Source organism: Rhamphochromis sp. 'chilingali' (assembly GCF_963969265.1).
Source record: "Rhamphochromis sp. 'chilingali' genome assembly, chromosome: 10".
Classification (NCBI taxonomy): domain Eukaryota; kingdom Metazoa; phylum Chordata; class Actinopteri; order Cichliformes; family Cichlidae; genus Rhamphochromis; species Rhamphochromis sp. 'chilingali'.
The window spans coordinates 6,951,322-6,972,126 of NC_137937.1; the positions used below are offsets into that span (position 1 = coordinate 6,951,322).

Below are 20,805 nucleotides of genomic sequence, written 5' to 3' on the forward strand. Positions count from 1 at the left end.
CCTCTTTTAATCTCTAAGACTAGTTTGAAATATATCTGAAACCTCAAGCATTATCACACTATTTATGCGGGCGGAAAAGTATCAGAATATAAACATAGACAGGGACCCAGCCACAAATCCGGTCTCTGGAAAACTATAAATTGAGCCTGATTTGGATGTTCGCTCCTGTTTTCACTAATCTAATTTTCAGTGAAAACATTTCATACTCTTGAATGTGGTTTAGGCTCAGTTCAGTACATTTCATTCATTAAAGAGGAATAAACCCCTTATCCTGATGACACTGTATACTGAAAAAGGACACAAGAAGAGTTTAATACTGCCAAGTATTTATTTACATATCACACTGGTCATCCTAAAAGTTATTGCTTATTTCACATGAATCAAAAGCCTTTAGACTTTGTGCTAACAAGTTTAAATACTTAAAATGATTTGGAAAAATGTGAATACACAGTGTTTTTTTTCACAGAGCTTTAACCTACACTAGGTACAGCATGTCAATGATAAACTTATTAATAACTCTCAATACATGAGTGCATCACTATGCTTCAAGGATCCTACTGGGAAATGTTTGGTGCTCCAGATCATCATATCATTCCCAAGTGCTCTCATTTCTACAGCAGTGTGGTTTTTGTTATATAAAGGTGGAAGACTACAGAGAAGGAATGCAGAAAGAGATATATATATATATATATATATATATATATATATATATATATATATATATATATATATATATATATATATATATATATATATATATATATATATATATATATATATATATATATATATATTTTGATTCCAGCTGAATACATCAGTTCAGAAAGAATCTAACCAAAAAAAAGTGGATGCATGAATTATGGGTAAAAAGACAAGTGTGAAATTAACACACAGCACAGTATACATTCCATGGGTGGAAAAAAAGGGCTTTTTCTGGAATGATTTTTCCTTTCACTTCTCTGTACCTCCTCCAAAAAGAATTGGTATGTACATGAAAGTTGGCCCGGACTCCACCAGAAGAACCTGTAAAAGGTCACTACACAAACTGTATAGCACAGAAAACAGTGTTGAGGTCAACATGCCTGCATGTTGCTGCATCTTAACTACAGTTTTCAGTCTTATACGTTTTAAATTCTGTACAAAATTCAGAGTGTGTAAACATTAGGATAACTGAAATGTTCTACTGATCGTCAGCAGGGAAACATTGGCACAGGTGAGCTTGAAACCAAGTCAAACAGATCTACAAAAAACAAAAATATATTTAGACTTCAAAAATATAAGTCTGAAAAAGTCCATCCACCCCACATCTTATAAAATCCAGCAGAAGTCATCCCCTATGGATATGGAGCTGATGTGCACAGTGACCAAACAGAGCGGGGGTAAACATTAACATATCGTATTCTAATATTGCTTTTAAAAATGTAAATTAAAAAAAGAAATCATATATTTTGTCCACACATCATAATCAGATGCTTTTTACTGACACAGCAGGTAAGCTTAAACAGAACAGGGCATGGTCATTATAGCTCCAGGAGAAATGGCTTTGCTCATGGTGGCTGTTTCCAGTTTTCAGTGGGTCGAAGGCTCCCCCTGGTGGTTACATGAATAGGAAACCAGCAGCGTCCACCTGTTGAAGCAGCTGAGCTTCTTCCTCACAGCGGGACGTCGCTGTTATACTTCAGTAGAGAAGAGAAGGCTCTGACGTTTGCTGTCAGGTGTGGGAATGCTGTCAAGCTGAAGGAAGTAGAGAAGGACTTGGACCTATGGAGACACACGAAGAAGGGATCAGACCCATACGGGCTCTCTAAACGCTGCAGTTTCACTCATCACGGGTTTTACCTGAGCCATGACCTCTAGGGACCAGCAGTCGTTCATGGAGATTGGCTGCGAGCTGCTTGAGAGTTTGCTGTCTTTTTCAGACGGCCGAAGCAAATTGGGGCCAAAGACGGTAGCTATGTTGTGCAAAGACATCTTATTGATGATTTCATTTTCAGCCACCCTATAAGAATGATGTAAAAAAAAAAAATTAGTTTAGCAAAATCCTAACTAAACAGCACATCTTCACCAAAAGGTATAAAATGTAAATGCAAGAGATGAGGTAAAAAGCGATGTCAGCAAATTGATTCTGTATCAAAAGTGTGCAAACAATTACATTCAAATTAGTTACCATAACCATCTTTTACCACACAAAATTCATATTTAACTAAACTATGAAACATCCACCCATCTTCATCTGTTTGTGAGGCAGCAGGGTAAACAGGATATTCCGAATGTCCTTCTGGGCAGCAATGTTTTCTAGTACCTCCTGGGAGATTCCAAGATTTTCCCAGGCCAGATGAGATAAATTCGCTTACGGAAGTTCTGAGTCTACCTCAGGGTTCCCAGAAAATCACAAAGATCAAGTACCACCAAGAACCATGTCTGTGGGGCTTTTCTGATGTGAAGAATCATTGGCTCTACTTTAACCCTATGTTTAAGGCTACATGTCCAGCTACCCTACAGAATAAACTGATTTCAGCTGCTTACAACACTATTCAGAGCTCATGATCATATTCTGCTTTCTCAGTACTCTTTTCACAAAAAATGGCCCTAAGAGGCAAAAAAACCCTTGATATATAAATGTAATTCTTTGAAGATTTGACAGTCTTGTTTAATGTTCTTAAAGTGTCTTCTATTTTGATAACTCGGTACGTGCTATAACAGATTTAATGAAAGCTGTTTACCTTTTCAAGTGGTCAAGCAGGAAGAGAAAAGTCAACAGATTAGGCTCCGGTAGGGACAGCAGAAGGTTGACCATACAGCTCTCCTTGGCCACACTGTCAGAAAGAGCTGTAAGGCAGATGCACATATGAATATTCTGGTGACAAAAACAACAAATGTATCTCCTCCTGACCAACAAAGATGCTGTAGGGGTGAGTTAAACATGAGGTGGTGACTAACCAATGCCTCCAGCAAAGTTTGGGTACAACTCATCAGTGAAAAGAGGCTCCGGCAGCTCACGGAAATACAGCTTCAGTGTTCCCGCGATGGCGTTTACGTCCATCTCCCGCATCATGAGAGCCACGTCCTTGTTGTCTGCAAGACAAATGAGACATCGGTCAGTATATACCAAGGAGTACAAGAGCTTTGAGGAAAAAAAAAAAAAAAATACTGAGCAGGGTGGAAGTCGATTTCTCAGGACTCTTTTCTTACATTTGTCTTCACATCAAGTATATTTGTTCTAAAACAGCTGTCTCTGTTTCCCAAGTTTAAAGTGAACTCACTTGAATCAAAGGCAGCCTTCAGCGCCTGAATGTCAGTTGCGACACCAGATACTCTGTAAATCCCAACTTCGTCCATGCCCCGTCGCTCAATCTCCTCTACACACTGGCGGACAATGAGCGGGACCTTGGAGCGTTCTCGCCTATTAATGACACAGTGGCACAAAAACAAGGTTACAGCTACTAAGAATTCCACAGATCGTAGAAACAGGGCATGTAAATCAGACCACAGCTTAATCTATTTACTTTATCACCAGTACTAATGTTTTTAAAGACCACATTTGCATCAATCTGTTCTGACTTGTGGCGGTCTAGCTTCTTTCCTTTTGTTTTTTAGTTACAGTCAAATAAGCTTTTTCCACATAAGGTAGTTTGGCATGTTTCTGGCGTGAATGACAAAATGAAAAAAATCCCCTTTGGTGCTTCACCTTTAGGGTCCTGGTGTTACGCCAAAAACAAACAAACTTTCACATATACTGACATAATGAAACATGTTAACTCTTACAAATAGATAACAATGACAGTCAACACATAACAGCTACTCACTTTGTTACTGCGTTGATTTTCACTCCAAAGACGCCAGACTGCTTCCTGGAAGGCATTCGCTTCAAACTGAACTCTCTGCCGGTGAACTTCATGGAAAGCTTCACCTCAATCTGACAAAAAGATTAGATAAAGTCAGCCTGAGTGATAACAACAAGTCCAATCCTAAAACATAACATAAAGAGGCAGCAAAGCGACTTGATGATGTCTGTTTTACTGGACTGTTAATCAAAAGTTAGCAACTGTTGGCAAGTGGCCAAAGCAGGCTGGCAAGTCGAGCCCCATAGACCCCCATATTTATATATTACTTTGGTTCAAGCTCATTTCTAGCGTCGATTTTTCATCTTGGACTCTACTAGAGTAGCTTTGCATGATTCACAGTTGAAGATGGTCCACAGTTATCATATTTATTTCATCCACCATCTGAAACAAGCTGCTCTCCCTCCCTGCGTCCTTGCTTTAAGCCAGCTTTCTTTGGCCAGGCTGCCTCTCTCAAACTGAAGGTTTTAACAGCACGTCTGCGGGGCTTCTTTGCTCAGAGCAAGAGCTACTTGCCTGAGATGTTATTATGTTTACCTACTTTCATTGCACTCATCACTCAGCTTTTAGCTCACTGGGATTACTCGCACATGCTCTGACATCATTGTCTTAATCTTAATATGAGATAAGGAAAACATAGCTGATCTCCTTTAACAACGTGGCACAGTTGATTCCAGTTAAACAGAAACACAAAAACAAACGAACTGGTTAAACGGAAGATGATGGATGGCATATTTGAGACATCTTAAAGTGGATTTTAAGCAGCCTTAATACTTTCTTAATATCTATTCATCATTAATAAGAGGAAATGGTGAGACAAACAAGGAGAACCAGCATTTAAATCTCAACATTTATCTTTCCAGTAAATTTTGTGTGGACTCGACACTGAAACCCATCAATCAGCTGCCGACTTCGGTGTCATTCCTAATTTAGCCGGTTCTCTCTGGTCAGCTGGAAACACTCACCCCATTCATGGTGATGACTGTCCTCTGCCAGTCTTTACTTTGTAGCGTCTGTGGATCCAACTAGAAGGAAAGAAAAATAAATAAAATGGACAATGAGTTCACAATTTAAAAAACAGAAAACATGCGCCTATTGATCTGAACTGAAAGTTAGTGAGCGAGAACAAATTTAGGGAAAATTTCAGTGTAATTGCACCACATGTCTCTGCTGGTGTTATCCCATTCCACTAATCTATTTGAGGCATGTGACTAACAGCAACTGCCAGCTTTTATTTACAGTGATCAGGCATGAGTAATGTGATAACATCACGCCCTCACCACTAAGCACCGTGTCTGTCCAATGCGACAGATGTTCTGTCACCCAAGAAACCATCGAATCTCACTGAGATAATCCTTTGCTCGGTGAAAACAATTTTCTTATATAATGCTTCTTTATCCAAAAGATAAAAAAAAAAACAATCACAGGCGCTACACTACACGTTCTAAACCTCAAAAGAGTTCAAGCCTGACAGAAATAGGGTTTTAGATATCTGCCAGGAGGAGGAAAAAAGTGCTTTCCGAGACAGCCCGCAGCTCACTTCCACATTACCACGTTACCTTTGGTCTGATCAGACTGCTGCGGACTCTCTCCCACAAACGGGCCCCTGTACTCGTGGGTTTTCTTAGAGTTGCGTCTCCCTCTTCTTCAAGCCTACCCTCTGCCTGATCCATGATCTCCTCTTCCTTTGGGTTACTCTCGCTCTTTATTTCTGGCATTTGCGTTTCTCAACTCCGAAAAGCTTTTTCTGCGGACTGATGGTAAACAAACAAAGAAAGCAGCACTGTTCCACGGATATCACAATTTTCCAAGCCGGCACACTAACAAGAGCAGCGGGTCCTTGTTCCCCGAATAACGAGCCATTGAAGAATATTGATCCTCTTCATTGAATCTTTAGTAAAAAAAAAAAAAAAAAAAAAAAAAAAAATCGTGTCCCGCTGTCCCATCTTCACATTCATGCAATATAAGACTCCATATCCTTTCATTCCACTGGAAGTCAGAAAGGAACAAAGCCACGCCAGTCAGCCACGTTTGCTTGTGTGTTGTTCTACCTCCCAGATGGATTTGGGGGATTAACTCCTGAGAATCCCCTCCTACCCTCATTACCAGCATGCTTCACCCCTGCCGCTGCAAGGAGTGTTGGCTGGTAAATTTGCATATCAAGTAGCCTAAAGAGGATCCTCTCAGCCTAGTTACCGATTAGCACTATTGACCTTTAACATCAGAACTAACACGTGCCTCGTCTTCCTCATATCTGACGCATTACTTAATATTCAAATCCACGATACACCCGACTGGTGCCCTACTTCGGAGCTGCTAGCAAATATCTGAATGCTACCCCCCACCATGCCCCCTCCTCTAAAGCTCCGCTGTGTTTTGACCCACCTGTCCAGCAGTGAAATCCCTTCACTGCCAGATCAAACAGAGCCGTGAGTCTTTCTCGCTCTGTTATACTCTGGAGCAGTGCCAGCAGCTACATTCGGTCAACCCCAAAGTCTAATCCGTCTCCTGTCACTACACCCAATCAGGGGGTCAAGCTGAAGTGACCCAGTGGCAACCTCAAGACTCATTTCTTTTTCCAAAGGCAAAGGGCTCCCACAGGGCAGGATTAGCCAACACAGATAAGACAACACTGTGAAGTGGCCAGAATCAACAGACTAGAGGGCGCAAGCTCAATTTACAGAGGCAGAGATTTGTGCGTGGAAATGTTAAGATTTAAAGTCGAGATCAGTATCAACACTGGTCTATAAAGACCAGGGGAAACATCGGCCAAATAGCGTTTATGTATACAGCCTTTAATTCACTCATTTTGCTGCACAAGTTCACATATGTAACAGAGTAAAAGGTTTACAAATGAAACTTTCAGTTGAGTTCTTTACTGTGATGAAGAAAAAAAGAGCCTGTGACAGGCTGAATTAATGAGACTCACTAATGCTGATCACAGTTTAAAGGGTTCACAAAATGTTATTCCCAGCTGGAGTTAGTGTGTTGCTTTGAGCTCTTTGTAGAAGTCTTTCTGCTGACTGTAATATTCCTGCTGCATCTGAGAATCCAACGACTTGCTTCTTAAAGTCAAAGTGTTGCATGCATTTATGCACATGCCATAATGGCGCCAACTTCATGAATTATAAATTGTAATAATAAATTATACCCAAAATGTAGACTGAGTACACCAGGACCTGCCAGCAAATGGCAGTGTTCACAAGTTGTTTTTTTTTACATCATACAGTATCCCAGTGTCCTGGCACAGACATCATTTTTGTTGACCAACTTTAAAAAAATATGTGTAGTCACGCAAAATATTATATAAACTGAACCATTTTCTAAACTCCCAGATGTTCATACTGATTTGGACCAAAGGAAAGCTGCTATCGGTCAGATCTTGAACTGGTAAATCTAATAAGAAGTATCTTAAAACTGTAATCGTTCTTTGAAGTTGTTTTTTTTATACAAACATACAAACTTCTGCTGTGACCCACATCTTCTGTGTTTTGTCTGTACCTTTATTTGTCCTTTAGCCACAATCTTGTCTGTGACCTCTCCGTCTTCTTTGCAGCACTTCTCGTAGCAGAGCAGCCTCAGCGTTTGAGAGCCCTCCAGTTCAATCTCAAACTCCTTGTGCAGGAACAGAACAAATGCTCATTAGGTTTCAGCCGTGTGCACATTTGTGTGAATTTTTGAATTTCCTTGAGTATACAATGGAGGTTTTTTTTTTTGAACTACTCAAATAATTTCATGCAAAATATGTGGGCGAGTTTTTTGCTTGAGTAAAGGGACGTCTTTTTCTGCTTACGGATTTGTCTTCTCACCTCGTTCCAGTTGGGCTCTGTGCTGTCTCTGTACATGCGTGTTTTAGCTTTGTTCACAAAGTAGCCAAAGGCATCCACCTCCAGAGAGCAGTACAGGTCTAGCAGGTGGAAGCAGAAGAACAGTTGAATCAAAGTGAAACTTAAAACTGAGCATCCACATTAGTCACCCAGCTGAGACATGCCCAGACTGTGCTGTGTGCTTCCTCTGTCTCTGCAACTGACTGCTGGCTTTGGACCAGAACCCTCTCTTTCTCTTTAGTTAATGTGACTCTGATATTCATTTCCCAGTAAATTTGTCCCAGTCAACATCACTGGCTGTTTCCTGGGAACTATTTTTTTTAAACACACTGTGACAAACAGTGTAAAGTTTCTCAAGCAGGCGGTGATTTGAGCACTCAAAGGTGTATTTGAAGAGGCTTGTTCATGACTAATCCCACTTGTTCTCCTGCAGCTGCCCTCCCAGCTGACAGCCGCAGAGAGACAGAGAAAGCGAAAGGGAGGAAGCGGGATGGGTCAACACACAAAGTGATGTGAAACTACATGCAACCTTTACAGTAATCAACAAAATGATTTCTATTTAGAAAAAAAACAACAACTTTAAGACGCCTACTCAAGCTCTGTTTGAGCCCCGATGCAGAGTGGACAATGACATTCAGGAAGCCATATAAACCAGGTGACTCATCATCTGTGGAAGGAAAGGAGGCAGGAGGGTCAAATGTTAAGTACAACACAAGGCTGTATTAAAACGTAGATTTAATCCAATGCTATACAATCTTACCCTCCTTATTCATTGTCATTGGAATTGTGTGAACAGTCTGGAGCTTCACACACGAGTTGGTGAGCATCTGCAGCTCCAGAGAAGTCAGAGAGAAGCTTTTAAAGCCTGTATGTTACAGTGAAAGGGGGTGAAAATAACATTGAAGCTGCTTCAACAGTGCTGCCATCCTGTCTTAAATTTTTATAAGAAAAAAAAAAACATACACTTTTTCTGCTGCTCACGAATGAGCTCCCTCCACTCTGCACGCTCGTAATCAGAAGAGATCAGAAATGTGAAGCCCTGAAAGGCAAAAGGGGGGAAGAGTATTTCAATAGTTTCTTGAGCTCAAATGGTGCAATTTCATTGTATCAACTGCAGAGGGCAGTAAAAACCAAATTAACAATGATAGAAAAAACCTATTTCATATAAAAAGTCTTTACTCCTTTCCCTAATTCCCTCCTAAGGACCCCTGACTCACTTTGCCGTTTCTGTTGGCCACCCTGAAAGCCATGTTGGGAGACATGAGAAGCAGCAGGGACTCTTGCTCTGACAACTTCTTCCTCAGTCGCTCAATCACCTTGGACCCTTTAGTGGTTCTCTGCAGATAAACAGGAGCAGCGTTAATGCAGTGCAGGCCTGTCTAGACACTCAGCTCTACTCACATGTTAATCTGTACTTCCTCAATTTATTTTTGCTTGTTTTTTTGGTACAAAGCAGTCATCACCCTGGTGGTATGATGCTGTTTGTTCTGAACTCTGTCACATATGTTTCTGTAGTCACCTTCTCTCTTTGGATATCGTTCTTGATCTGGGAGATTTTGATCTTCAGTGCATCAATCTCCTCATCCTGAACGAGAGGAACGGGGCTGGACTCGCAGTCCTCGATGGTCTGAAAGGTCAGGTCAGCCAGGGGGATGTACCACTTACAGTCATACTGTTGCCCTTTCCTGTTGAAATACAAGATACAAGAAGGCTACAAATAAATATATTTTTTAGCTGCCTTTATAATCGCTTGTTAGCAGCGTCAGAGTACAAAAACTGTTTGTTCAAACTGAAATAGTTCTATTTTCAGCAAAGGACAATTTAAGTTCCTGGGAGGAGTCACTCTCATTTCCCCAACGGGGGTTTAAACCAGTGGATGTTCCAGGTCACATGCCTGCATCTGTAACCTCAGGCTGGACGCTGACCCAGACTCACCCTGCAGCCTGTTTCTTCAGCTTGGTGCAGAGCAGCAGGTCGGTGAAGAGGAAGACGTGACGGAGTTTCCTGGAACCTTCCACCAGCTCCACCATAAAGCGATCCCTCAGGAGCTGACGGTTCTGCCAAAGGAAACAAGGGATCAGTGTGTACAAAGCATGTCACATCTCAACCAGTATACCTATCCTGCTGCAGGGTAAACAGTGGCACACCACAGGAGGTGCTGAGAGTACACCGTCTAATTTAGGTTTGACGTTGTTGCGCCGTTTAAAATGGTTTCACATTATATAAGTGCTGATGGTTGTGAATACTTTAAACGCTGCGGTGTTGCTACTGCTCTCAGATGAATTCAACCCAGTAGTATTTATCCACCCAGATTGTTTTGAAGTGAAATGCCCAGTGCTGGAAATAAAGGCTATTACGACCTTCGCTTATATATAATGGAACTAAATGAAGCTTGCCTTGTAGTGTTCAAAACGCCAAAAAGTACAAGAGAAAAACTCAGCAGTAAATTCTCTTTCCAGAAACTTTAATCCAGTGAACTTTTGCTGTGGGCAGTTTCACAAAGGAGTTGCCATGTTGATACACACAACTAAACCACATTAATAAGCATCATTATTACTAGATAGAATATTGGTTTTAGCCTCTATGAATAGTTTGTCCCTTCCTGTACAAATGCTGGAGGGAGTAATTGTTTCAAAACAAACCCATTTGGATGTTGTAAAGGATTAAAGTTAGGGGAATGGTTGTATTGGCTGGTGGATGTAAACACAGACCGCTAATAGTTTCTCTGCTAGTTCAATTCACTAACCAGGTTTCTTTTGCCATAGCTGTGTTTGCGCATCAGTTTTAATGAATGAATGTCCATCTTTTGTATACAGTTTATGCCCGTGAATAAAGGGTAGCTCTAGAGGCCGCATGATAGAATGTAAACATAATGGCGTCATCTGAGCATACTACGCACATATGCTCAGCTGCTCATTTACACAAATCTAATCAGTCAATCACATGGTAGAAACTCCTGTCATGAGTTTATCCATGTAGAGATGGTCAAGACAACTTGCTGAAGGTCAAAGTGAGCATCAGACTGGGGAAGAAAGGTGATTTAAGTGAATTTGAACGGTCTGAGTATTCCAGAAACTACTGACCTACTGAGATTTTTTCACACGACTATTTCTGTAGTTTACATCGAAGGTTCCGGAAAAAAAGCAAATATATGCAGTGAGCGCCAATTCTCGGGGTGAAAATGCCTTGTTGATGCCAGAGGTCAGAGGGGAATAATCAGTCTGAAAACAGTCAGGAAACAATAACTCAAATGCCCACTTGTTGAAACAAGATATGCAGAAGAGTTTCTCTGAACACAGCACATTAAACCTTGCAGAAGACCACACTGGGTGCCAGTCCTATCAGCTAAGAGCAGAAAACTGATGCTACAATTCACACTGGCTCCAAAATTGGACAACAGAACACTGAAAAAATTGGAAAAACATTGCCTGGTCTGATTTGGTATAACCAGCATGAAAGAATGAAGCTTGATCTCGGGGGTGACTGTCTCTTTAAGCCTCTTATGCTCTGTGTTTCAGGTTCTTATTTGGCAATAGGTTCTGATACTGGAGCCTGAGCTTATGCTGTACAATGTGATGACACTAAGCTTTCCTGCAACAGCATGCATCTAAATTCCTTTTCTTCCCTCTGACCTCTGGGATGAGGCTGTTTACAGTGACACTGCCCATATGAGACACTGCCATCCCACACCAACCACAGTCTGACAAAAACAAGGAAATCACTGCAGCATGGTTTTCCTCTGCCGTTTTTACACCAGCTCGGTTCTGGCAAGTCACAAACACGCTGGTGAAGGACTCAAGCACGTTCGACACCATCCTGGTTTCTGAAAGAGGTGGCAGGGTTACATCCGCTTATTGTTCTGCGACTTAAACAAGACCACAAACTGTCAATAATCCAATGGAAAAAAACAACAGCTGTCACTGCACAGAGTTCACACCCTTCTAATGCTATATGTTGCTGCACTAAAATGACAACTGAGGCATGCACACCGGAGGTGAAGCTAAACACGCTCGCAGGTTTAAACGCTCGGGCTAATTACAGGCGGTCACATTGCAAAACATCAACAATGGATGCACATTTAGTCACGAGGTGAGCGCAAACAACAACAAACCCATATTTTCAATTGATAGCCAAGTCATGGCTTGTTATCTGTCGATCTCTCAGCAGGCGTTCAGACTTCCTGAACAATAAGCAAAGGAATGTCCTGGAAAACTTTCTTGAATTTGACATCCTATCCTGGTGGGCAGAACCGATTCCCAGGAAAAACAGAGGAAGTTCTCAACTGGGTCATCTGACTCAGACCCCAGAGGTGCGTGACGCAGGGGGAGACAGAGAGGTCAGGAAGCACTACTAAGCCCGTACACGCCCACTGCGAAAAGCAATTTAGACAGTAAAAGTTGATAAGGCGTCATTTCTGGGAAGCAGGGATGGACCAGCTCTGAGGGAAGGATGGGAGTGAGCACAGAGGTAATCGACGGATTTTCCTGGAGACCCCTCAACTCCGGTGTGTTTGCACGGCTTTGTCATGAGCTTCCTCTACGCTCCACTTCCTTCATGGCTACATCAGACAGGGTGAGATGACTCAGCAGCAACCTGACACACGCTTTTACAGCAGCTTCCAGGCACCTTGAACATTTTACTGTCAACAGTCCAGATAAAGTGGAAATTGCAGGCGTGGGTGTTCATTGAGAAAGTCAAATATATGAGCATAGTATTGATTAAACGCTGACCTCTCCTTTCTTTACTGTCATGGACTGCCTGCGCGGTGTGATCTCTTCATTTATACTGGACAGGAAGTTCTGGGAGATGCGCAGGGCATCCTGTAACAGCGGATAGTCTGGGTGGCTGGAAGGTGTGTGCTTCAGTAAGTCCTAGAATAGAGGAAATATGACAAACAGAGTTGTAGGAAAGTCTTCATATGGATAAAATGAAGCTCCATATCCAACTTACATGCAGAACAAGAGTACTGCGCGTCACTCTGTCCACAGGCTTGTAGAGGAGAGCTGTGGAGGAGGAGGAGGAGGAAGAGTCAGTTCAACAGGCCTCATCACAACTCAACTACTCCTAGCAATATTGATTAACGTGGAGGCGCTGTGTTCATCTGAGTCACTACTCACTTTCCAGTGAATATTTAGCCGACTGGTCTTTGCAATCCTTTGTGCTTCTGACCATGAGATTCTGCCAGGAAGTCAACACCAGAGGAAATATTTGGAATAAGACAAAAAAAACTTGAGAAACCACAGTAACTGACCCACGGAGCAATTAAAACAACTGCTGCAGTCGCTCAGCTCATTACACTGCGAGGACTGCCGAAAACAGCCCTGTCATCACTTGTCCCGGGGAGCTGCACAACATCAAACACTTGCCTGCTGCAGTCCTGCTGTGCGTAGCATGATTACATACCTCAGATATCTCTGCAAACTGAGCGTTTGCCTGGCAGCACTTGTCTGCCGTCTCCACAGCAACCTTATAGTTATCCACAAAGGCCCGGTACACTCCGAGCTGGCTGGCCTAAAGGGCACAAGCAGATAAAGCTTAGACTCGGATAGATTTTACTAGTCTGTTAGCACCACAGTGTCACAGTGTGCTGTGCCTGCTCAGGCACGAGTTGGCAGGAATACAGAGGCAACTGATAAAGCAGAGTGTGATTCAATGTTTGTGCACGTGTTTATAGAAATCCCTGCATGTATGCATCTTTAATCTTTCGTCATCCAGTGGCAAACACTGAGGTAGCTCTTATTCATTAACGTTCTATAGAGGATTTTTGCACTCCTTTACTGCTTGTCATGTGGCGAAACAAGGCTTTTATCTGGCCAGGAGACGACTCCAGGCAGTCTACTCAGATGTGCAAGATCCACTGAGGATTACATTACAGCCAAAGACTCCCACCTTTCCCCTCTCCAAGTCTCCCCTCTTTTAACGCTCATTAATGATCAAGGAATGACATTTAAGGAGCACTATAATTAGCATCTGAAAGTTACTGACTTGAGGAATGGTGGTCTCTTTGATCAAAAACCAACATGCAATTTGGTGCTTGGAGGTTTCGTGTTATTTGATGCTTGCTCTTTTTATCCAAAGGAGAACTGAGTTTAGCTGAAAGGACTGCCACTCTTTATATGGTGGCTAAATTCTGCTTAAACTGTTACAAATCAAATCAAATAAAGGAATGTTTCACTTTTATCAGCTCATCAAACACTTTGTTGTTCACTGCGTTCAGACTTCCTTGTTTACTTGTCTGTTTCTGCCGAATTCCAAGTTAATAGGAGTAACAGAAGAACATGTTCTGGCTAAAGCTTTTCATTCATGTGTCATAAAGCAACCGTCCATGAACAACAGGTGACATTTGTCTTTTTTCCCCAGCACCAGCTGTACCAGTGAGATCATTATGACAGAGGATGAGAGTTAACTGGAAGAGCAACATTCTCAACTTACAGTTATGTTGAGACTGACTTTTTTGTTTTCCAGCTCATCCCATTACATCAAACAAAGCTAAGTAAGTAAGCAAGCTGCTTAGTTACCAGCTTCTGGAAAAGGTCGCCCACACACTGCTGGTGGCTCCAGCTCTCTACTCGAGGCAGCAGAGCATCATAGAAGTCTTTGTGGATCTCATGAAGCTCCGGTACTTTGAAGAAGATGGTCTCTATCTGCTGGATGGTCAGCATCGGTTGGGATGTTGTGGCTGCTGCCCTCAGAGGTTTCATGGGCTACAAAAATAATCACAACCATATATGACCATTTATAAAGAATAACTGAAGGCCTTGCAAAATAGTAACCACAGAACATGAGTCAATACAGTAAATGCCAAAGGTGACTGACGTGTTTAGTAGCATTAGCTAAGATTAGCTAACATGAGATAATTCTAAAAATGTGAACACTGTGTCTGCAAAAACACCAAAAAACAGTTAAGCAAAGAAATTTGTCATATAACTGCAAGTTATCTTGTTTGTTTGCATGAAGAAAATCTATTATTTACTATTTAAAAGGGTTGGACCAGTCTCTATGCTAACAAAATTAGCTTACGTCAGCTATCTTATCAAAAGTTATACAAAATAAGGTAACAAAATTGTAATAATTGGATTCATTTCTAGTGTGTTTCTAATGCTAAGTGTGCTAGGTTTCAAATTGCTTTTTCTAGTTTTATGACAAAGTATAAAAGTACTTTGCTACAAATCCTGCATCCATTATTTTTAAATACGCAAGTATTAGCATAAATATATTCAGTCCTGTAAAAAGTGAAGTACACCTTTCCTGCTTCAATAGGAAATATAAGTAAGTCACATTTTGATAATCAAATGCAAATTAATTGATCATCACCAAGTTTGAGCATCTCTATAAAATCAGAGGTTTAGGCAGTTTGCTGGTCCGGAGCATTCAGGTGTGTTGACAACACCACAGTCTTCAAATCAGCAGACAACCCAGCAAATTCACGCAAAGATAAGGCCGCACTATGATCAGATTAGGAAAAACAAAAAGCCAAACAAGAGCTACATCTCGGACTTCACCGGCCTCAGTTAGCATGTTGCAGTTTATGAGAGTACAATTAGAACAAGACTGAACAAGTATGGCTTGTTTGAAGGGTTTCTGGGATAAAGCCTGTTCTCTCTGACAAAACAAAAAACAAAAACGTAGCAGCACAGTCTAGGTTTTCAAAGTAGAATATGAGCAAACCACAAGACTTCTAAGAAAAATGTCCTTTGGAAATACAAGACCAAAGTGGAGCTATCTGGCCATAACACACACCGGCACTTCAGGGAAAACCCAAACACAGCATATCAGCACAAATACCTCATACCAGCTGTGAAGCACATATGAGGTGGTTAAGGTGAAGGGGCGATAATTTGATGATTCTGCCTTGTTTTACAGCCACTGATCAGCATTGAACTCCAGAATACTTTGGTATACACAAGAGTGAAATATGAGGCCATCTGTTCAACAGGTAAAGCTTGGCCAAAACAGTCATGCAACAGGACAATGATCTCAAGCACAGCAGCAAATTTACAACAAAAGGGCAGAAAAAGAAAAGAATCCAGTTGCTGCAACGTTGTGATGAGGCCAAAGTCCAGGCTTCTATCTGACTGAAATGCTGTTCACACACAACTACTTCCAAAACCCGATGAACTGAAGCAACAACGTTAAGAAGAGGGGGCCAGAATTCCTCCTCGACGACATGAGAGACTGATAAAGTTGTACAGCAAACAACAATAACTTCAAGTTATTGTTGCTGTGATATCTTGTGGTTCTACACCCATTAAATCGTGGGGTCGGTTTTAGCTTTTCTCTGGATTGCATGTTCATGCACGTCCTTGTTACTTGTATGAACATGAAGACATTTTTTTTCCCCCACAAAGTCAAAATGCTCATTGCTCACAGTGACTCATATTCATTCAGTCATTAGTACCTCACTTACAGGCGTTTCAATTCATTTACACATTGCTGAATACCTTATTCTAAAACATTATCAGTTTATATACTTTGTATTCGCCCACAAAATAACTATTGGCTGAATCTTTTAAAATAATACAATATAAAGTATAATACTTGCAAAAGTAGAATGTAGCATGACATAGAAATACTAAAGAAAAGAATAAGAAAATTGAACTTGTTTAAAAATACTTGCATTACACCACTAAATTAAGTTTAATTAAGAGGCCCTCAGGAGACAGGAATTAAAATAGCTTGTTTAAGACAAAGGAGGACTGAGTGGATGGATAAAAGGTGACTATAACATAACTGAGGGTTTTTGTGAACTGCAAGTCAGGCAAAGCTGCACTAATGGATTCCCAGAATAAAATTATAAAACAGCTGAAAATGACCTTAATAGGTCCCATTTTCAGCTGCTACTAAACTAAAGCTAAGAACGTCTTTTAAAAGCCTGTTTTCATATTACACATACTATCAGCAGGGCCTCCAGGTGGCTGAGGTAGGTCTCTTCACTGGCCAGGATTCCTGACAGAACCCACTTTCTCATCTCTAACCCCTTCTCCTGATCCAGCTCCACCTGAAACAAACACGGGAAGAAAGAAAACAGTTGGCAAACAGGGAGAAATGGTATTCACCTACACAAAAGTCACACAGTCACAGTAATGATATGCCATTTATCAACGTGTTTGATCTTTACAAAAGCTGCCCGTGCACCTCTGCAAACCCCCAGCTGCAGATATTTTTGCTGTGGGATTATAGGAGTCCAGATTTGTAGGAGGTCTGTAGGAGTTTTACATTCCAAGAGGACAGCAGCAGAAACTCCTAGCATCTTGAGGAAGACAAATGTGTTTCTGATCCTGGAGTTGTTAGTCCAAACAGGTCAAAGACATCTGTCACCCCCAGTAGGAGTCATTCAATGAGAAACTCACTGGAGCACTGATTGCATCAAATGCTGCCATTATATTTGCTAAATAAAAAAAGAAGAAGAAGAAGAAGAAGAAGAAGAAGGAGGAGGAGAAGCTGCAAGTCAAGTGAACCCACCCTCCACCATGATTTCGGCTTTGAAGATCACCAAGTGTACACATCAGAGGATAAGAATACCGCAGATAGGAGAGGGGCAGACTGGAGGGGGAGGGGAGCGCCGTCTCCTTTTAACATCTGTTTACACACAGTATGTTTGCTGAGTATGTATGGTCTTTTTCAGCAACGCTGAAAAGCACTCCCATCTGGGAGCTACATGGCAAACACGCACTGGATGTTTTATTGTTGCGGTATGGATGCCTGAGCTTGGGTATCATTGTTAATGCCTCTCTGAAGGGCGCCTTATTTAGTTTGCTTGTCACTTTCAGTGGCTAAAATTTTTACATTTCAGCACCAGAAATCACAAACTGTGGGGACGTGCAGTTTGTAAGTTGGAGGCCTTTATTTAAGAAGGCAGGGTGTGACAGCAAATGGCATCAAGATATATTATGGGAAATATAGGATCACACTTTTTTTAAAGATCTTACTAAGTAAAAAAAAATAAAAATTTAGCAATAACAATCTTTTAAAGATTACCACAGTGCTAAGACACCGTTATGTCATAAGACTGGCACTGTGCCACATTTTGAATCAAGTCATTTGTTCCTCCAGCATCAAGCAGCAAAAAGCAAATTCCTCAACATCTTGCAGCACGTTTATCACTTATGTGCACATAAAGCATGTGGGAGCAGAATCACAAGCAACAACAGGAAAACTGAAATGAAATGAGGAAGGCCTGGGCTTCCAAAGGGTGATATTGGAAGAAGTAACTTTTCCACAGAACTGAGAAACCACAGCTACGAAATACGTTTGGAGAGATGGCAATGAAGGACTCTAACTGTAGTCATTAAAGCAACACTACCGACAGCGGGGAGTCCAGAGAACCAGATGACTGGTTGTCTCGGTTGCTCCTGATTTTAGAGCGGAGCCGTGGCGAGGAGGTAGGAGATCCCGTGAAGGACAGAGGTCCGTGGCGAGGCCCAAGCTCGTCTGAATGCTCCAGGTCGTAGCCATATGATGGAGAGTTTTCGTTGTAGGATGCCTCTGTGAGAAACAGTGAAACAAAGCACAATAGTCACATGGTGTGCTATTAAACTGTTAGGCCGTGTAGTTAAAGCAGAGAAAACATCATGGGAAATGCAGCAAACTGGAGCTTCAGTTTTTGTCAGTTGTGAATAAGCCAGAAGGTGCTAACACAGCGATCCTGGACATAGTGGGAGTGATGAAGATGTGCATTTAAAGCCTAGAAAAAAAACTAGTAAAAACTCCTTTTTAATGAAACAAGAATCCAAAGAATGTCCTGATCATGCATTTTACCATCATGCATCACAGATTTTATTAACACAGTGTCAAACTTTATACAAACTTTTTTCATCTCTCTCACTGAACAAACTGAGCAATATTCTAGTGTAGGCTGGAAAAAAGTAAGTAAACTATTGAATTTAGCAGTAACAACCTTCATCAGATATTTTCAGTAGCCACCTATAAGACTTGCAAAACAATGAAGAGGAATTTATGACTGTTCCTCCAACAAAACCATTTCAGTTCATTCATTTTCCGACATGTCTTGACTGAACAGCCCTCTTCAGGTGATGCCAAAGAATCTTTGTTCATTTAAGGTCAAGACATTTCTGTAATGTATTTATGTGATATTTTCCTGCCAGTGTGTGTTTATTGTTGGAAAACCGTTTTCAGAACATAGTTGCATGTATAACAGCGGGTATTAAAATAAGGAATGAGCTGTCTTTTCCTGCCATTTGTCTTCCTATTAAATCTTTTAATCTTTGTAAACCTGTTACCTACACAAATCTACCATACAGCCAGAGCCAGCCGCTGAGGGCTCCTGCCAGGTCATCGGATTAGCCTGGCAAACTGCACGAGTAACACACAAGCTCTTGTTATGCCAACCTTGGTATATCATGCCTCCTTCAGTTTTTTTATGCAGTGTTCAACATCACAGGAAATGTGAAAGATAGTGCTTTAACTGGGCATAATATTCAATTCCATTCAAATCCACTTATATTATATTATGTAAAAAGAATTGGTCCCAACACAGAACCCTGTGGAACTCCTTATTTAACCCTAGTGTTTAAATTTACATGGATAAATTAGTGTCATTCTGGTAACATCAGGATGACATCCAGCTCACAGCATACGCTGGAAAATTAAGCTATAACAATGACAAATTGAACATAAACTCTTTATGGGTCACAACATGCCCTCATATGCACATCTGTGCTATTTTGCATTTAGAGAGATCCAAAACAACAAAGCCGAATGACTGCATCCCACAGCGAAACATGTTATACTCCCTGGATCTTGTGAAATCAGATTTTTTAAGACAGATAAAATCAGATCGCCAATGACTAGATCCTGTAATCAGTGTCAGCCAATCCTGACTCACCAGCAATTATTAGTATATCATGCTTGTCAAGCTGTGTGGAAGATCCAGAGCAGAGATGCCTATCCGCACAACAAAAAATAAAAAATAAAAATACCAATATGGAGTGGACACTTTAAAAAGACAACAATTCATAACAGTTTTATGGCTACAAGACTGGTTTGCCTCAGCTTGAAAACAGGAAAGAGAGGATTCCGGAGACTGGAGGAAGATAAAGACAAGTTTCCCTGGGGAGGCCTTGAAGACAGGCAACTGACAGGATGACATCCGCAGAGGCTGTGACAAAGGCGTCAAACAAACACACTGGGCCCAGCAGAGACAGAGAGCTGTATGAACTGCTTGAGGAGGAGACTACCGCAGTCCAAACAGCTACACAGCCCAGGGGGGAGTCCATGTGAACGGCTACTCTGGGCTTCGGTGAAATTATACATCGAGCCCGGGAAAGGATGACTAACGCATCCTCTCTCAGGCTGCAGCTTTGGAGCCACAAACTATCTAAACTAAGAAATAGCCAGAGCTTAGAATACAGTCCAAACACAAATAAGTAAAAGGGAGGATTTAAAAAATGTACCGAAGCCTTAAATACTGAGCCACTTGTGTTGTTTATAGGGACGTTTTTAAAAGCACAGCACTGACTTGGCTCTGGTCAGTGTGAGAAAGTGCACATCACAATGGACCCTCAGTGAGTGCTGTTGTTCTAGCAATCACAAGGGCCGATAGCGTGAAGGAAGTGTCCAGGCAAGTTTGTCCGGAAAATTCGGCAATTTGTCTGCTTCAGAGCGGAAACAGGCTCTCTGCACAAGGTCATCTTTTAACAAAGGCTTCCACTCCTAATACACACATTCGTCTACAGTCACGGCTATCAAATCTACATTCCAGCTAACAGTGACATGCCTTTTATAATTAAAGACTTTGCAGACAGCCCACACTTTTCAGACATACATGGAAACAGATTTGTACAGGTTCCAATAATTCACTGTGACTCACAATTTATGTCTCTTTTCTGCTTATACTAAGAAGAACCTAGGTGTCAAACAGACTTTTAAAAAGGGGTGAGCAAATAAACCAAAGTAAAAGCTGCTCTTTCACAGCTACAAACTACCTACAAGATGCAGTTGTTAAACAGCAGAGCTCGACCCAAAGTGTGCTATTATTTCACTGTTTAAAGCAGGGGTGGGGAACTCCAGACCTCAAGGGAGTCCTGCAAGTTTTAGATATCATCCTGGGTCAACACACCTTAATCAAATGTTTAGTTCATTACCAGGCCTCTGGAAAACTTCAAGACATGTTGAGG

The 20,805-nt window shown here is 41.4% G+C and overlaps 1 protein-coding gene across 1 annotated transcript in view; it reads right to left on the minus strand.

Moving 5' to 3' along the window:
* Positions 1–793: 793 nt before the first annotated feature.
* The window catches only part of LOC308404856 (breakpoint cluster region protein), a 31,146-nt gene continuing 11,134 nt past the window's right edge, over positions 794–20,805 (minus strand). Inside the window, exons 2-23 of the mRNA XM_080895127.1 lie at positions 17,973–18,154; positions 16,563–16,667; positions 14,188–14,373; positions 13,073–13,180; positions 12,787–12,847; positions 12,620–12,672; positions 12,400–12,540; positions 9,605–9,726; positions 9,189–9,354; positions 8,887–9,006; positions 8,633–8,708; positions 8,430–8,534; positions 8,262–8,336; positions 7,652–7,749; positions 7,344–7,457; positions 4,808–4,867; positions 3,807–3,916; positions 3,264–3,403; positions 2,941–3,075; positions 2,724–2,829; positions 1,840–1,999; positions 794–1,761 (exon numbers count right to left, since the gene is read on the minus strand). Coding sequence (XP_080751253.1) covers positions 1,672–1,761; positions 1,840–1,999; positions 2,724–2,829; positions 2,941–3,075; positions 3,264–3,403; positions 3,807–3,916; positions 4,808–4,867; positions 7,344–7,457; positions 7,652–7,749; positions 8,262–8,336; positions 8,430–8,534; positions 8,633–8,708; positions 8,887–9,006; positions 9,189–9,354; positions 9,605–9,726; positions 12,400–12,540; positions 12,620–12,672; positions 12,787–12,847; positions 13,073–13,180; positions 14,188–14,373; positions 16,563–16,667; positions 17,973–18,154 — 2,513 coding nt within the window. The 3' untranslated portion in view covers positions 794–1,671. The remainder of the gene's footprint in view (positions 1,762–1,839; positions 2,000–2,723; positions 2,830–2,940; positions 3,076–3,263; positions 3,404–3,806; positions 3,917–4,807; positions 4,868–7,343; positions 7,458–7,651; positions 7,750–8,261; positions 8,337–8,429; positions 8,535–8,632; positions 8,709–8,886; positions 9,007–9,188; positions 9,355–9,604; positions 9,727–12,399; positions 12,541–12,619; positions 12,673–12,786; positions 12,848–13,072; positions 13,181–14,187; positions 14,374–16,562; positions 16,668–17,972; positions 18,155–20,805) is intronic.